This window comes from Cutaneotrichosporon cavernicola (genome assembly GCF_030864355.1).
Source record: "Cutaneotrichosporon cavernicola HIS019 DNA, chromosome: 1".
NCBI lineage: Eukaryota > Fungi > Basidiomycota > Tremellomycetes > Trichosporonales > Trichosporonaceae > Cutaneotrichosporon > Cutaneotrichosporon cavernicola.
The window spans coordinates 2344251-2359598 of record NC_083393.1 but is presented as its reverse complement, the minus strand read 5'-3'; the positions used below and the strand labels follow the sequence as shown (position 1 = coordinate 2359598).

Here is a 15348-nt window from a genome sequence, read left to right as displayed (position 1 = left end):
GTGAGAGCAGTGCTGTTTGCTGTGCCAAAGAGGAGGACGTCGGAGCGAACAGCGCCTCCAAAGCGCTGTCGCTTCTCGACGATGCTTCTGAGGGCCAGAGGGCCATTGGGAATTGAGCAACGTGGTGATCCGGAACCATGCATCCGCAGCAATCGAAATATCCGGACGCCACCGAACATACGTCGACATCGCCCATATCTCCATCCTCGAGCCCTCCATCGACGATGAGTGCCAGCCCACTCACATCCATCCCCTTCGACGTCTTCGAGGCGCTGACAAGGTCGGCAGCAGATGAAGACATCCTAGCGCTCTCCCTCACATGCCGCAAATTGTGGGGCTATGCCGTGAGTCACTCCACTCCGATCTGTCATGCTGACAGCAGGACGAGCACTGGCGTCGCAGTCTCGCGACTAACCCGAATTGCCCGCCGTACCTCCTCACCTCTCTTCCCTCTTCCTCTTCATCTTCATCTCCGGCCTCGAGCCTAACATCCTCGCGCCTCTACTTTGGCCTCAAACACCCCAGGGTCTACAGTTGGGGTCCCCATGCCGAGCAGCTCCTCAATATCGGTGGGACGGCTGAGACGCTATCGACCAAGACGGTGGACGCGATAACCCCCGTGGAATTGACGTCACGGTACGTATCCTCATCCTCCTTGTTAACGCAGGTTCATGCGCCATCCCCCACTCGTGGGGATTGCGGACGTGGGAACACGCCTCGTTGCGACAGACGCAGCTGGGTCCGTGTGGGAATGGGACCGGAGCAGGGGGATGCCTGGCCGCCCGACGCGGCTATGGCTAACCGAACCCGTGGCAGAGATCGCTACAGGACCAGGAGAGTATGTGGTGCGCGACGTGCAAGGCAACGTGTGGGCGCTGGAAAGAGTGAGCTGCCCAGATCATATCCTAATCATAGCTGACACCAGCAAAACCTGGGACCGCGCCGCATTGCCATTCTTCCAGCAACCCAGGTCGCAGCCGGAAACAGCGTCATGGCTGCTCTCTGCGGCGGCGAGATCTGGGTATGGTATGTCGAGCGCGTGCCGATCGGTGTATTGGACGAGGAGCGTGATGATCCCGTGCCGGCCAAATTGGCGCCGCCGCCACGACGCGAAGAGTGGCGCGGATGGAGAGCGGATGGGGATGGGCCGCGGACGAATCGCGCGGCGTTCGAGAGACAATGGGTCGAGAGGGGAGGCGAGCCTGGTCGCTGCTCCGGCAATCTCTCCACGCCGTCCAGCCCAAGTTGTCCTACATCCGCCTCATCCGCCTCATCGGACCACGACCCCGACGACGCCGAACGCATCGTCCGCATCGCGTGTGGATGGAATGACGTGGTAGCCCTCAAAGCGAACGGCGAAGTGTGGATCTCATGGCACTCCAGCTGGGACTTTGTGAGTCTCTCCCTCCTCGCAACTAACTCAGCTATCCCACTTTTCCCGTCCGGACAACTACGACGTATCCATGAACCTCTCTACGCTGGCAGTCTTCACCGCGTCGGACCCTTGGCCGCACCTAGCGACGCACAACTCACGTGGAACGAACCCGCACCCGCCACACGCCATGTGGCTCGGTCCCAGGCCGTCTGATCGCGTCGTCGGCCTCGCGATGGGGCGAGACCATTGCATCGCCCTCAGCCAGGCGGGTAAGGTATATTCGTGGGGAAGTGCAGAGCGGTCGCTCCTAGGTCGGCCGGCGGGAGGAACCAACGTCGCTGCAGCCCGTATCATGCTCCACGACGACTGGGCCGGCGGTCGGGAAGAGCCCTTTGTCGTCGATGTTTGTGGGAGTGCTGCCCTGGCTTTGGGAGATGGATGTCCCCCCCGCCGACGGGGCACTGCGAGCTCGCATTCGACTGCGCCTCAGCCAGTCCCAAAACGCGGCCTATGGGCATTACTCAAGATGTTTTGGCAATGAATATGCTTCTCATCGGGAGGCAATAGGCGCTTAGTCTCAGACCTGGCTCCGTACGTGGGGCCATCTCGGTCTATATTGAGTCCCATGCTCGGATACATGGGCGCTGGGAGAAAGGCCGATGCCACTTGGACAAGTGAGCGCTCACGAAGCAACTCTATACTGGCAGGGTTTTAGTCATGCACCATCGGACGCATGTCGTCATGCGAATTGCTGACTGAAGCGCTTAAACCTGTTAACAGCTGGCTGACTGGTAAGCATGACCAGATGGGGTTTGAGGGCTCGAGATGGATCACGCCCACGGACGATTGTTTGTCATTCCTTACTCAGCCGACGTCAACGTTAGTCTATGGTGAGAAACTAGCTTGGTACAGGTCTACTTTAAAAAGCCACAGCATGTCTCTTTCTCAAACTTCATGCTCCGTTCAACTCGCCCACTCCGTTCACTCCGAGCACTCCACACCACAACTCTGATCCACTCAAAGTCGTACACCCACTCAGCCACCATTAGCTCTCCAAACTTTGCAACTGTCGGCCCCAAGCTCCTCCCTTCCCTCAGACCCACTTTCTCCCAGCCCCGCACCATGGTCGCCTCCACGCACGCCACATTCAAGTACTTGGACCCCGCCTCCGTCCCCGACGGCGAGAAGGCGTGGAACAAGGTCGACGTCCGCGCCTCATCCTTCAAGGACATTGCCATCGACCGGCCCGTCTACAATGCGCGTGACGACGTCGACGACTTCCGCGACGTCGACCGCACCGGCTTTGCATTCCACACCTACCCCTCCTCCGTCTCCGCCGAGACAGTCCTCGCCGACGGACCCGAACTCCGTGACGCCTACTATGCCGAAATTGAGGCGGCTCTTCGTGCCAAGCTGGCAACCGGGGACAAGGTGACGCGCGTTGTAATCTTCGACCACACGATCCGTATCCGCGACCCCAACTCGGCCCGCCAACCCGTCCAAAGCGTACACGTCGACCAAACTCCTAATGCGGCAATCACCCGCGTGAAGAGGCACGTCACTGAGCCGGGAGAAGCTGAGCGACTACTCAAGGGCCGTTTCCAGCTCATCAACGTCTGGCGGCCCCTCGAGAACCCAGCCTCGGACCACCCGCTTGGCGTGATCGACTGGCGCACGGCCGACGAGACTGACCTCGTTGCAACCGACCTGCTGTATCCCGTGTATGATGGGTATGATGGCGATGACCGGGGACGTGAAGTGCGTCCTGATGCGACCAAGCTCGCTTCGACTGAAGGATACGAGGTGCGCGGCGAGACGTACAATGTCCAGCCGAATGACAAGCACCGGTTCTACTATGTCAAGGATATGACTCCAGACGAGGTCATGTTCATCAAGTGCTTTGATTCGGCTAGCGAGGGCGTCGCCGGAAACAAGGGCGTCGCGGGGTTCACGCCACACACAGCTTTCTCGGACCCCAACACGCCCGCAGATGCAAAGCCGCGCAAGAGTATCGAAGTACGCGCGCTCGTGTTCTACGAGTAGGAGTGTTTGTGATAGAGGGCGTGAGACGCCAGCATTGTGGTTTGTAGCCTAGTATGTCATTCATGACGCCAATGTCGCTTGCCGACTTGCTCACTTGCTCACTTCCACTACTCACGTACTCACGGTCGCTGGGCTCAACCCACTTGTCACACGCTGTGTTGAACAACACCAACCCCATGTCCTTTTCCAGCATGCACGCATGTCCTTTCTAGCATGTACGCACGGACCTGGTACCCACGCGAGATCCCAACTGCGGCGACGTCTGTGCGTGTCAAAAGCCCTTTGCTCTTGTCCAACTGACGAAGCAATTGCTTTGCATCGCAGGCCTTACTCGGTTGCATCTACACACACTTTGATACACTCTCTGATTTCTTCCCTCACAACCTTACCAGTCCTCACATCATCACATTCGTTTCCTGCAGAGCATCATACTTGGTCTCCACGTATCTTCACACAGACCACACCTTTCATCTCCATCTCGCCTCTACGACTTTCTCGTCCATATCGCCATCGCTATCGCCGCTGCAGCCGTGGTCACCCGTCCCGTCTCTCTTAAACCCAACACCTGATCCTAACCCGCCCCAGGCTTACCCACCAACCCCGCCCCCGCCCCGGCTTGCCCACCAACCCCGCCCCCGCCTTCTCCCCCCCCCTCTCCCGCCTTCGTCCCCCGCCCGGCCGCCATGTTCCTGGCCCGTGTGGCACTCATCCTCGGGACGGCCACGACCATGGCCCGGGCGTCCCATCATCCCTGCCCACACTCCGACGGCCAGCACGACCAACCCGACCACCCTCACGCCCATGGGGATCGCCGCTCCCTGGCCCCGATCCTCCCCGTACTCTCAACCCGCGCCCTCCCCAACATTACATTCAACTACTCGTTGACGGATATGGACACCATCCTGACCTACACGCCCTCATCGTCTGGTCTCTCCGCCTTAACATGGGAGAACACCTTCTCCGATTCGCCCAGACCTTCTTTACCCGGGCGTTCCATCTTCGGCCGCGGCTCCTCTCTTCATACGACCAGCATGCCCGGCTCCACAGTTGGGTTCTACTTCTACGGCGACGCCGTCTACGTGCACGGTAACGCCAGCACTTCCGCCCGCATCCGCCTCACCACCGACGGCGCCAACGCCGACTTTGTCCCTGCCACCCTCAATGAGACGGATAGTATTGCGTGGGCCGAGGTCGAGGAGGGATGGCACCACGTCATGCTCAGCATCCTTGACGGCGAGGTATCTCTCGCCCGGGTCACGGTGCGCACGGGGATGCAGACGCAGGCGTAAGTCGGGGACCGCGGGTAACTCGACGCCGTGTTACGCGGCGGATCTGCTCCCGAGCTGACACCAGCCCAAACTTTGAGGCAGCCAAGACGAGAGAGGAGTTGTTCCTCACGGGTAGCGGAGACGGCACCCGCAACCCCTTCTACAGCATGAGCGGCAAGTGGGACTCGTCGTTCCAGATCGGCGGAAATGGTGAGCTCATAATAGTCTCAACGATAACTGACCATAGACAACACCCCTCCGCAACCACTCTCCGTGCTCAACGGCAAGCCCGGCGCGTCTTTCAACGTTCGCGTGCCGGATAACACGTCGTACCTCCTTCTGAACGGCACGTCGCAGCCGCTTCTGTCGTACTACACCGTCGCTCTGTCCCCACCTCTTCCAGGCTCTCTACCGGAATCGACGTTCAACGCGCAGCAGGGCTTCTGCAACGGCGTCAACTTCTTCATGACACCCCTCAACCCCGAGATCCAGTACACGCTCGCGTTTACTGTCAGCGGGAACGTGTTAACCGGGCCGGTGGGCGTGCACTCCATGACGTTCTGGAGTGCGTTGTGGTGAGTGCATCCTCACTTGCCGAGGGTGTCGTTACTGTGTCACCACCCGCGGCTAGTCGCCGGCCAGTGGCCTAGAAGAAGAATCCTGCAAGACAGCCCCCAACTATCCATACTCAGCTGACGACAGGACCAAGGACACGGACCCCAACGCCAGCACATCATCATCATCCCCCGGCGCTTCGGACACATCGGGTCCTAGCCCCGCCCCGACTGGCTCTTCTAAGGGCGGTGGCGTATCGCTCGCTGGGGCTATTGCCGGCGGTGTCATCGGAGGTGTTGTGGTGTTTGCGGTCCTCTTCGCCGCTTGGTTCCTCTACCGGCGCAGGCAGAGGAAGTGAGTTGCAGCGTAGACATTCACTAACGCACCAGGATCCATCACAAGCCCGAGGACAACCGCTTCGTGGTCGACGAGGTCGAAGAATCGGGAGGCCCGCCTTACTACCGTGAGAGTAACGTTAACGGTCTGACACTAGAAGGCATGGGCTCGGTCGCGTCTTCGAGACCATCCCTCATCATCGACCCGTACCCGTACGACCCGGCGGCCCGCACTCCATCCGGCACAGCAGGCGACTCTTCCAGGAATACACATCCTTTAGCAGTGTCGACGGTACCTCTTTCGCCTGGGGGAGCACCGCTTTCCCCCACCACTGTCGCCGGCGGCACTATTGCAGCCTCGACGGTCGGCCCTCGGTCCGAGCGCGCCGCACACACCCGGCATGGGAGCAATAATCGCCTCTCGCTAGCCACCCTGTCGCCAGAGGAGGAGGAGATCCTCGCTGACCCGCGTCCGCCACACCCCGGACCATCTGGCTCATCCACAGTCTCTGAGAAGAGGGCTCTGCAGGCTGCTGCTCGCCGCCCACGAACGCGCACCATGTCCCGCCCGGGCGACCAGGAGGTCGACGCCGGTCGAGTGAGAGACACTGTTCCCCCATCATATGATCCGAGCTGGGCGGGCGACTATGCGTCGTCGCTGGCGAGCCGGAGCCGTGCCAACAGTTTCGGAGAAGGAGCAGTCGAGGGCGACTGGCGGGTGAGCCGGGGCAGCATGGGGAGTAACGAGCTGGCCCGCATCGCCAGCCTGGGCAATGTCGCGGGCATGCTCGAGCGCGAGTTAGAGCGGGAGCAGAGGGAGGGCAGGCTGTAATGGGAACGGCGTAGTAGAGTAATAGAGCTGGACTCTGGCCGAAAACACGTACATGCATGGACAGTGAGCTTGTCTGGTTGGGCTGGGCTTGAAAGTTTGCGTCCGTTGCTGAGCGTGCGCCCTTGCAAAGTAATGAGCCAAGGCGCCACGCAGCGGCGACGAAACGATTTGGGGTGCAGATAAGATAATGCCAAGCGGACCTCGAAAGGAGCTTGCCCTTGGAGCTTGAACTGTCTGATCTCGGGGTGAGACGCTTCCGAAGCTTGTATCGGAGGAATAGTTTCTAGTCGATCTATCAGCTTTGCACCTTGGGCCAAAGGAGCATCACCGCATGCCAGCTCAAGCACGCCGGCTCAGCCCAAGCCCGCCCAGCCCAGCCCAGCCCAAGCTTGCGCAACCCAGCCCAGCCCCCTTCCCCCCCCCCTCCCCCCTCGCCCCCCAACACCACCCCCCCTCCCAACCCAACCCCAAACCCAACCCCCCAATCCCCAGCCCAACCTGTTCCGAGAAAACCCACAGTTAGGGCAGAAAACACGGGGTGCCTGGCCCAAGTTTGCGGGTTTGCGGGTTTGGCACTCAGCGGGAGAGGGAGAGAGAGGGAGAGAGAGGCACAGGCAGGCACAGTCAGAGGCACAGGCAGAGGCCAGGCAGAGGCACAGGCAGAGGCAAGGCAATGTCGCACATGCGATCGCCTGCCCGCGTCACGCGTCGTGCCGTAATTTTTCCTGGCTATGCCATGCGATAGATTCTGCCATCACCTCCACCCTTTGCCCGAGACTCAGCCTCTGCCTCACATTTTGTGCCAAAGCCAAAGCCTCTCACTCAAGAGCTCAAGCGTGACTTACCCCACGTGCGACGAGTGTGGTCTCGGTCCATGGCGATTCTACAATGTCAATGCATTCATGATTCGCTATTTGTAGATGGGCGTCTCAGGACGAAACTCTAAATTGAATGCTCTTCGACTGCTCGGGGTGGGCAGTGGGCGAATATGAGCATTTCAGGCTCGCGTCAAGGCTTACGTTGCGGAAATACCCAGAGTGTGCGTTATGACAGCGCATGGCGTATCCTAGAATGGCACTCGGGGTTGCCTGTCGTCTCCGACGGCTTGGAAGCCTTGCCTGCTCTACAACCTGAAGCTGAGTCCAAGCCCAGCCCAGCCCAGCCCAGGCCAATTGTAAGCTGGCAGATTACACCTAGCCGGAAGAGACATTCAATTCATTGCCAAGTACCAGTTCAGCATCCCTCCTCCGCCCAAGATCTACCCGCCACAAATCTCCGATCTCCGAGCTAGTCAGCATCGACGCCACAAATCCAGCCATCTCTCCCTGCTTTGCATGTCACGGTGCTGGATCGATTTGCCAGATGGCGGTTGGCACAGACGGAGGCCCGGGCAGAATGTATGGTACCGTGCACATGCCACGATGGAACATTGTTTGTTCGCTCGCACGGATGCTCGGAGGCAACTTGGCCTGATCCTTCTACTTTGACTCGGAGAGAGATCTGTGTGAAGAGGACAACTTGAACAAGGATATAAAGCGTTAGGCTCTGTTGTTAACCAATGCGATACAACGGCGATGGTCATATCATGATGGCCACGATTGCCAGATTCTGAGATTCTTAGATTGCTAGATTCTTAGATTGCTAGATGGCCAGCAAGCCAGCCTTTGTCGACTCTGTGACTAGTCACTACGACACTACGGGAGGTCACGCAGTCACCCTTTTGCGGATGGGTGTATGGAGAAGGCAGACGTTGGCATCGTCTCGTGCATCCAGCCGCCCCCCCTCCCCCCCCCCGCCATCCATTCCAGCCCTCCAATCTCCGAACTCAAAGCCGAGCTCGTTAGACACAACTCATGTCCCATTCCTCCCCCGTATACCCCTCCTCCTTACGCCTCGCGCACGTCCCCCTTCCATCGGGACCACAATCGGAAGCAGTCTCGAATCTCCCAAACTGCCTACCCCCCCCCTTCCCCCCCCCCCCCACACACCCAAGTTTACACCGTCACCCAGCCCGCCACTGCATGAGAGCGAAACATTTGATGCCATCAATACATGGTCCACCGTTCTGGACAAGCTCAGAGCTACCTCAGGTTCTCAGTAAGGGCCTCAGGGTCTAAACTTACTCTGGGTCAATTGTGGCGGAAGACGCGTGCCCATCAGTCCATCCAATAGTGTTCTGTATATCGGCACAATCCCCAAGGGGCTTTGTGAGATGGAAGAAACTGGACCCTTTGAACCCTTGTTATGGATTGTACCCTTGTGCCTATTGTTCAAATAGCCCTGAAAACAACCCTGGAAACCCTTGATTTACCTTGGAACGCTTTCCATCGTCACCTTCCCTCGTCACCTTACCCTCCCCGCTTATATAAGCCTTCCCCACTTGTTACCTCTTGCTCATCACCCACATCGTCCTCTCTGTTCCTATCAATCTCCTCCCCCCTCTCCGGGCTCTCTCGTCTCAACTGTTCACTGCTGTGCAGGTTCAGTCCAATCCACCTCAGTCTTTACAACGACCCTTCGACAAACCCCATCACGGCCCCAGCTCCGGAAGCAACGGAACCGACCCTCCAACCCTCAAGTATTCGGCTGACTCTAGCTTCAATCGTGAGTACCCTGGTCTGTGCAGCGTTGCGTGGCACTTTGATGTTGTAAGGGTTGGTTTGGTGCAGACCACGACCAGATGGATGGCGGATGGCGGATGGCGGATGGATGGCCGCGATGTGGGCCAACGCTTGGCTTGCGTGGAACTGGAGGACAAAAATGATCCAACCAGCATGACATGTCGATCTGGAAGCGCGGTTTGTTCTTTGTTCGTGCACCACGTTGCATTGTGCATGATTGCATTGCCACAATGTGGCCAAGCCAACGCCATCATTAGATCTCTTGCATTCGTTGACAATCACCTCGTCACCTCCATGATGACCTTTCTCCTCACCGCCCTCGCAACATGCCCCCCGCTTCCTGTTTCACGCTCTGACCCACAGATACAATGTTCTCGACTTCGACCTTGACTGTCCTGGCGGCTCTCGCTGCGGTCGTCACTCCCGTGTTCGGCCACATGGAGATGGTCAGCCCTCCCCCTTGGAACTCCAAGATCAACCCTAACACGCCTCGCGAGAACATTGACTACTCGATGACCTCCCCTCTCGACCCGTCTGGTGCCAACTTCCCTTGCAAGGGCTACAACTCGGTCATCGGCACGGACGCCGGCAAGTCGGTCGCCACTTGGGCCCCCGGCAGCACCCAGACTGTCTCCATCGGCGGCACTGCTGTCCACGGCGGTGGCTCGTGCCAGCTCCTCCTCTCGTTTGACGGCGGCCACTCATTCAAGGTCATCCAGTCCGTTCTTGGCGAGTGCCCGACTACCCAGACCTGGGACTTTACCGTTCCCAACGACGTGCCATCTGGTGACGCTGTCTTTGCCTGGACCTGGTTCAACCGCCTCGGCAACCGCGAGATGTACATGAACTGCGCCTCGGTCACAATTAGTGGCGGCGGCGGCGGCGGTAACCAGTGGCGTCGCGACGAGGACGTCTATACCAACTCGACCCGTCGTGGCGTCTCTTTCAACTCCGCCCCAGGCCCCTTCCTTGCCAACATCGGCAACGGCTGCGGTACCGAGGAGGGCGGCGACGTCGACTTCCCCAACCCTGGTTCCGAGGTTTTGCGCCGTGGTGGCTTCAGCCCACGTGCTCCTACCGGCAGCTGTGCTGGCGGCTCTGGGCCATCCAAGCCGGAGCCTTCGTCGGCCGCTCCTGAGTCTTCGTCGGCTGCTCCTGAGCCTTCGTCGCCGTCGTCGAACGGTGGCGATTGGAACCAGCCCTCGGCCACGAACGGCGGTGAGTGGAGCCAGTCTTCCTCTGCGCCTGCCGAGTCGTCGTCGTCAGCCTCGTTCGATGACGGCAAGTGGCACCCCAGTTCTTCGTCTGCTGCTCCCTCGCCTACGATCTCGACTCCCGAGTGGGGCAACTTGCACAACAATGGTACTTTCACGTCTACCGACTCGGCTGCCGCTTCGCCGTCCCCAACCAAGGTCAAGTGCAACCGCAAGCGCCGCGTCCGTCGCCACAAGAAGCGCATGAGCCACGGCCAGGTCGGCACGTTCTAGGAAGACACAATCTCTCTCTCTCTCTCTCTCTCTCCATCTCTCTCATAGACACACCATCGCCTGGACACCGTTGAACGGGTCTACAGCCCAGACCAGCAGGTCTGGCCCAGCCGTCCTAGTGATGGCTGGTTTCTGGGCTTATCGAGCATTTTATTACGCGCATTTAGATGCAGGGTCGGGCAGCTGGCTCTCCCGACTTGATCTTGTCTGTGATAAGGTTTCCCATGCATTTGGTGTCAAGACGAGTGGGGTTGGTGTCAGGAACAAATGTGCCGAGAGTTTAAACTGGTATGGGTCAATGTCAGTTTGAGGTCTACTGACGCGACATGTCACTTTGTCGCCGAGTAGTCGGTCTCGGACAAGGTTCTGGTCTGAGCGTATCTTTGCACAGTTTCCTTGTGAATATCGTGTCGCGCGGTTGGCTTGTATCCTCCCAGGTATCCGTGAACAAGAACTTGGAAGTCAGGAACGCAACACGTTCACTACTTTTGTCCATCCACACTCTCCTCGTCCATTTATACTCAACAACCATACCCCTCTACATCTACGCATCGACCTCTTCCCCGCATTCCACTCGACGTTTACGATCGACCCTGGCCGGTGGGCCCCCAACACGAACCGTGACAAGCCCTTGGCCAACTTTGCTCTCCATCTCCACTTTCACCTTGAACCCCATACCTCCTAACCCTCCCTCCTCCTAACCCTCCCTCCTCCTAACCCTCCCTCCTCCTAACCCTCCCTTCCACCCCCTCCCCCCCCCACCATGTTCTCATACTTCCGCGCCGCACCCGTCGAGGTCGTCGAGAAGGAACTGCAGACTACCACTACGGCCATCCTCACCCCGCCAGCCGCGGCCGCAGCGCCGGCCCCCATGACGGCCGAGCAGGAGGACATGGTGAGTTCCAACTGGGGTGTGCTGACGACAGGTCGAGGAGCTCAAGGAGGTACGCGTTACTGGGCCTGCCCGCTTCCCTCCCCCCCTAACCCCAGTACACCGCCACGATCCTCCTTCCCGAGGACGACGCATACCACCCATGGGAGAAGCGGTTCCTCGAGGACGTGGGCACGCACCACCGCTACATGCGAGCAGCCAAGTGGAAGATGGACGATGCGAAGAAGCGCATCAAGGGCACGATGGAGTGGCGGCGCGAGTTCAAGCCCGACCTCATTACGACTGAGGAGGTGGCCGAGACTGCCGGGACGGGCAAGCTGTGAGTGGCAAGAGCGGGAGTGAGCCCGGGCTACATGCACTTGCACTTGCCCGTTCAACCGGTTGCGAGGACATTGCCCGACTCTACCCCCGTCATAGACTTGGCTCACACCAGGCTTCTCAACGGCTTCGACAAGGACTCGCGGCCGATCATCTACATGCGTCCTGGTCGTGGACCGCCCCCAGACCACGACAAGCAGATCCGCTACCTCATCTTCCTTCTGTGAGCTAGACAGCTCGGATGATAGCTGACAACAGCGAGCGCGCGATTGACATCATGCCGGACGGCCAGGAGCGGTTGTGTATCATCGTCGACGTGAGTACTACGCGCAGCCTGACTATTGCCTTGCGTCTACATTCGCTCACCCCAGTTCAAGGACGCGGGGAAGCAGCCACGCCAGCCGATGAGCGTGTCGATGTACGTCCTGAACGTGCTGCAGAACCACTACGTTGAGCGTCTCGGCCGAGGCCTGGTCCTCAACATCCCATGGTTCATCAACGGCTTCTTCAAGGCCATCATGCCGTTCATGGACCCGGTGACGCGCGACAAGGTGGGTTCATCAGTGCGCTCCTTTACTCACCCCAGGCACGCTTCAACCCCACGCTTACCGACCTCGTCGACCCCGACCAGCTTGAGGCCGAGTACACCGGTGGCGAGCACGCGTTCGAGCTGGACATCAACGTGTATCTCCAGCACCTTAGCGACCACTGCTGCATCTGCGAGGACGGGACGCGCCACTTCGATGGCCAGCCATGGTACCCTCCTACCGGCCGCGGCATCGTGCACGCCAAGAAGATGCGCAAGTCGGCGGACACGTCGGACGCTGTGGTGGCGCAGTTGGAAGAGACGTCAGTGACGGATACGCGGTCTGAGGGCGCCAAGGACACGGCGTAGGGGCCCAGCCGGCCAGCGGGAGGGTATCTAGACTAGAGATTGGGGTTTTAATGGGACAGGCTATCATGTTCTTGTGTCAACTTCATTCGGTGCACTGCTACTGCGGTTGCAAGGCCGCTGGCGAGGAGAATGAGGCCGCCGGCAAGGAGATTGAGGTTGCCGGTGAGGAGATTGAGGTGGGTGGAAGGGATATGAAGGCGTCGACGGGTATGGTGGAGAGAGACATGACGGCCAAGACCAAGGTCGCGGCGGCCAGAATGACGAGAATGGCAACTTGGCCATCGTACGAGTTATGCACGTACTCTCTGATGGCGATGAAGGTGAGCACGTCGAGAGCCACCAAGCGAAAGACAAAGACGAGACAAAGACGTGCGCCCAGGTTCATCAACCACCGCAAGCCGGCCTCGCCACTGGTGCATGAGTCTTACAACTGTATCTAAGATTTTTAACCGCTGAGCTTTGAGCTTAGAGGCGCGCACGCTCGAGCCGGCCCGAGTCGGCGTCGGCCTCGAATGCAATCCGCTGGTCCATGCGGTGCGTCTCTTCCCAATTCGCGCGGGGGGGCTTGAGACCAAACGACTGGCGGGTGAAGCGGCGGGCAATCTCGGCTGCCACGTCGTTTCCATCCCGCTCGGCATCGATGACGAGCAGCATCGAGCAGACAATGTTTCCAATAGTCTCGACGACCTCGCGCGCCTCGTGCAGAAGCTCCTCCTTGTCCGTGGGCCAAGCCAGGGCCTCATTCCACGCAGCTTGGATGGCATCGCGCTCGACCTTGAACCCCGAACCAGAGAGGTTGGCACGGAGCCACCGGTCCAGAGCGGCCGTGCAGCCAGGCCCAACCTTGCCGCGAAGAACCTTGACTGTGTCGGTGGAAAGGACGTCGGTCGTGCCTTCCCAGATGGGCATGACGTTTGAGTCGCGGAACAGGCGGGCGATGTTGAATTGGGGCGTCTCGTTATTCTCAATGTATCCGACACCACCGAGGGATTCCATGCACTCTTGAAGACCGATGACGCAGTGTTTGGTGTTGTAGGCCTTGGCCACGGATGTGAGGAGGCGGAGGAGGAGTTCGGCGTCCTCGCCCTTCGGAATCACGGGGGCCGTGTAAGTCTTGGTGACGTCGGCGCCGAGGAGGGCAGCCAGGAACATGGTGAAGAATGTGTCGGCACGGTGGCGGATTGTCACCTTGGACAACGAGTGGCAGAAGAGCGGAATCTGCTTGAGGACATTGTTGGGCGCCTGGCGCGAGGGGAAAGTGCGAAGGCGAGCAAAGGCGCGAGCGGCACCAAGACCGCGACCGAGGTATCCGTTGGAGCGGGCGGCATTGTGGAAACGCGTAATGTTGAGTAACTTGGCAATGACAGCCACACCGCGGCCCTCGTCACCAATAAGCCAGCCGCGCATGTCCTTGAGCTCAATCTCGGAACTGGGGAGGGCGTGTGTGCCCAGCTTTTGCTTGACGCGCATGATACGGAGACCGTTCATGACTTCCTTACCGTCGCGGAGACGGCGGGTCGGTGCGTAGAAGCAGCTAAGACCGGCGTCGGTGTACGCCAGGAGGATGGAACAGCCACAGTCGGTCGCCGATGCGAACCACTTGAATCCCGAAATACTGTACGGACCAAGCGGCACGCCGTTGAGGTCGGTCTCGACGCCGTCGCCCATTCCAACCCACGTAGCAACCGTCTCGGTCCCCTTGACGTCGGATCCACCACGGCGCTCCGTCATCCACTGGCCTGAAGTCCATCCCCACTCTGGATCGCGACTCAGCAGGCGCTCCAGAGCTTTCTCGAGCGCCATCTTGCGGAACGGCTTGACGTCCTCGGGATACCTATCCGACGCGGGCCGGGCGAGGTCGTTGATCACAATACTAGCGCCGCCATCCTGCATTCCGGACGGACAGGCAGTCATGGCCGACGACGCGCACCACAAATTAATCTTGGCTGCCTGGACGACTCGCGCGTCGGGACCGAGCTCGGCGTCGTACGCCGTGTTGACAATACTCTCCTCGCGAGCCGTGCGGAGAAGTTCCTTCCACCCAGCGGCAGTTACCAGAGTGTTGGCGTCCTGACTCGCACCCCACATTGTGTACCCGTTTCCTCTGAGTTTGGGCGAATTGGACTCGGCATCGTTGATGTAGTTGTGGATCCGGTCTGTGAGGACCAGGTCACCGAGGCGGTCGAGGTCTGGCGCGATGCGCGCGCGCGTCTCAGGCGCGAGAAACATGGCCATCGAACGGTTCAACGCCTGGTCCTCACGGAACTGGTTGGCGATCTTGGGCGGCGTCTGGAAGAAGCCCGACGTGCTGGATCCTGGAGTGATGGGAGACATGGTTTACAACGAGACGAGTGTGATGATGGCTCCAAAGAAATCACTTGCGTATATGTGCCTCGCTCCCACTTGCAGCCTGTTTGCATGAGAACGATACCGCGAGATGATTGCGATGGTCAGTGCCCACCATCCGGGGCGGACATGCTGGCATTACCGAATGCCGGTAAGGGATCCCACCATACATAGATTTAGGCCCTTCCTCACATGACCTCCGTTTGCTGGGCCGGCAGAGACCTGGAATGCATTATCTCATCGGCCGCGGACCTGAGACCGACGCGAGACGGAATTCATCAATCATGAGACGTCGCAGCATACCGCCCACCAGCCTCACTGCACCTCAAGCCTCAATCTTTGTTGCGGCGCCCCGTGGCGGCCGTTCAAGAGTTCTGCCCC

General features: G+C 59.5%; 5 protein-coding genes across 5 annotated transcripts; 4 read left to right on the top strand and 1 right to left on the bottom strand.

Annotated features, from left to right (window-relative positions):
• Positions 1 to 224: 224 nt before the first annotated feature.
• On the top strand, positions 225 to 3418 carry CcaverHIS019_0108770 (uncharacterized protein; the record flags this gene model as incomplete). Its single annotated transcript, XM_060604183.1, has 8 exons — positions 225 to 344; positions 383 to 636; positions 668 to 884; positions 926 to 1393; positions 1425 to 1782; positions 1957 to 2049; positions 2137 to 2166; positions 2415 to 3418. The coding sequence occupies 8 exons, from the start codon at positions 225 to 227 to the stop codon at positions 3416 to 3418; spliced, it is 2544 nt and encodes an 847-aa protein (XP_060453425.1).
• Positions 3419 to 4101: 683 nt separating this feature from the next.
• On the top strand, positions 4102 to 6408 carry CcaverHIS019_0108760 (uncharacterized protein; the record flags this gene model as incomplete). Its single annotated transcript, XM_060604182.1, has 5 exons — positions 4102 to 4703; positions 4772 to 4896; positions 4934 to 5261; positions 5389 to 5595; positions 5631 to 6408. The coding sequence occupies 5 exons, from the start codon at positions 4102 to 4104 to the stop codon at positions 6406 to 6408; spliced, it is 2040 nt and encodes a 679-aa protein (XP_060453424.1).
• Positions 6409 to 8460: 2052 nt separating this feature from the next.
• On the top strand, positions 8461 to 10516 carry CcaverHIS019_0108750 (uncharacterized protein; the record flags this gene model as incomplete). The annotated part of the gene is made up of 3 exons (XM_060604181.1): positions 8461 to 8498; positions 8951 to 9012; positions 9393 to 10516. 3 exons carry the CDS (start codon positions 8461 to 8463, stop codon positions 10514 to 10516), a joined length of 1224 nt encoding a protein of 407 aa, XP_060453423.1.
• Positions 10517 to 11279: 763 nt separating this feature from the next.
• On the top strand, positions 11280 to 12621 carry CcaverHIS019_0108740 (uncharacterized protein; the record flags this gene model as incomplete). The annotated part of the gene is made up of 7 exons (XM_060604180.1): positions 11280 to 11411; positions 11443 to 11460; positions 11507 to 11727; positions 11842 to 11949; positions 11985 to 12042; positions 12098 to 12277; positions 12313 to 12621. 7 exons carry the CDS (start codon positions 11280 to 11282, stop codon positions 12619 to 12621), a joined length of 1026 nt encoding a protein of 341 aa, XP_060453422.1.
• Positions 12622 to 13086: 465 nt separating this feature from the next.
• On the bottom strand, positions 13087 to 14955 carry CcaverHIS019_0108730 (uncharacterized protein; the record flags this gene model as incomplete). Its single annotated transcript, XM_060604179.1, has 1 exon — positions 13087 to 14955. One exon carries the CDS (start codon positions 14953 to 14955, stop codon positions 13087 to 13089), a length of 1869 nt encoding a protein of 622 aa, XP_060453421.1.
• Between the last annotated feature and the right edge of the window lie 393 nt (positions 14956 to 15348).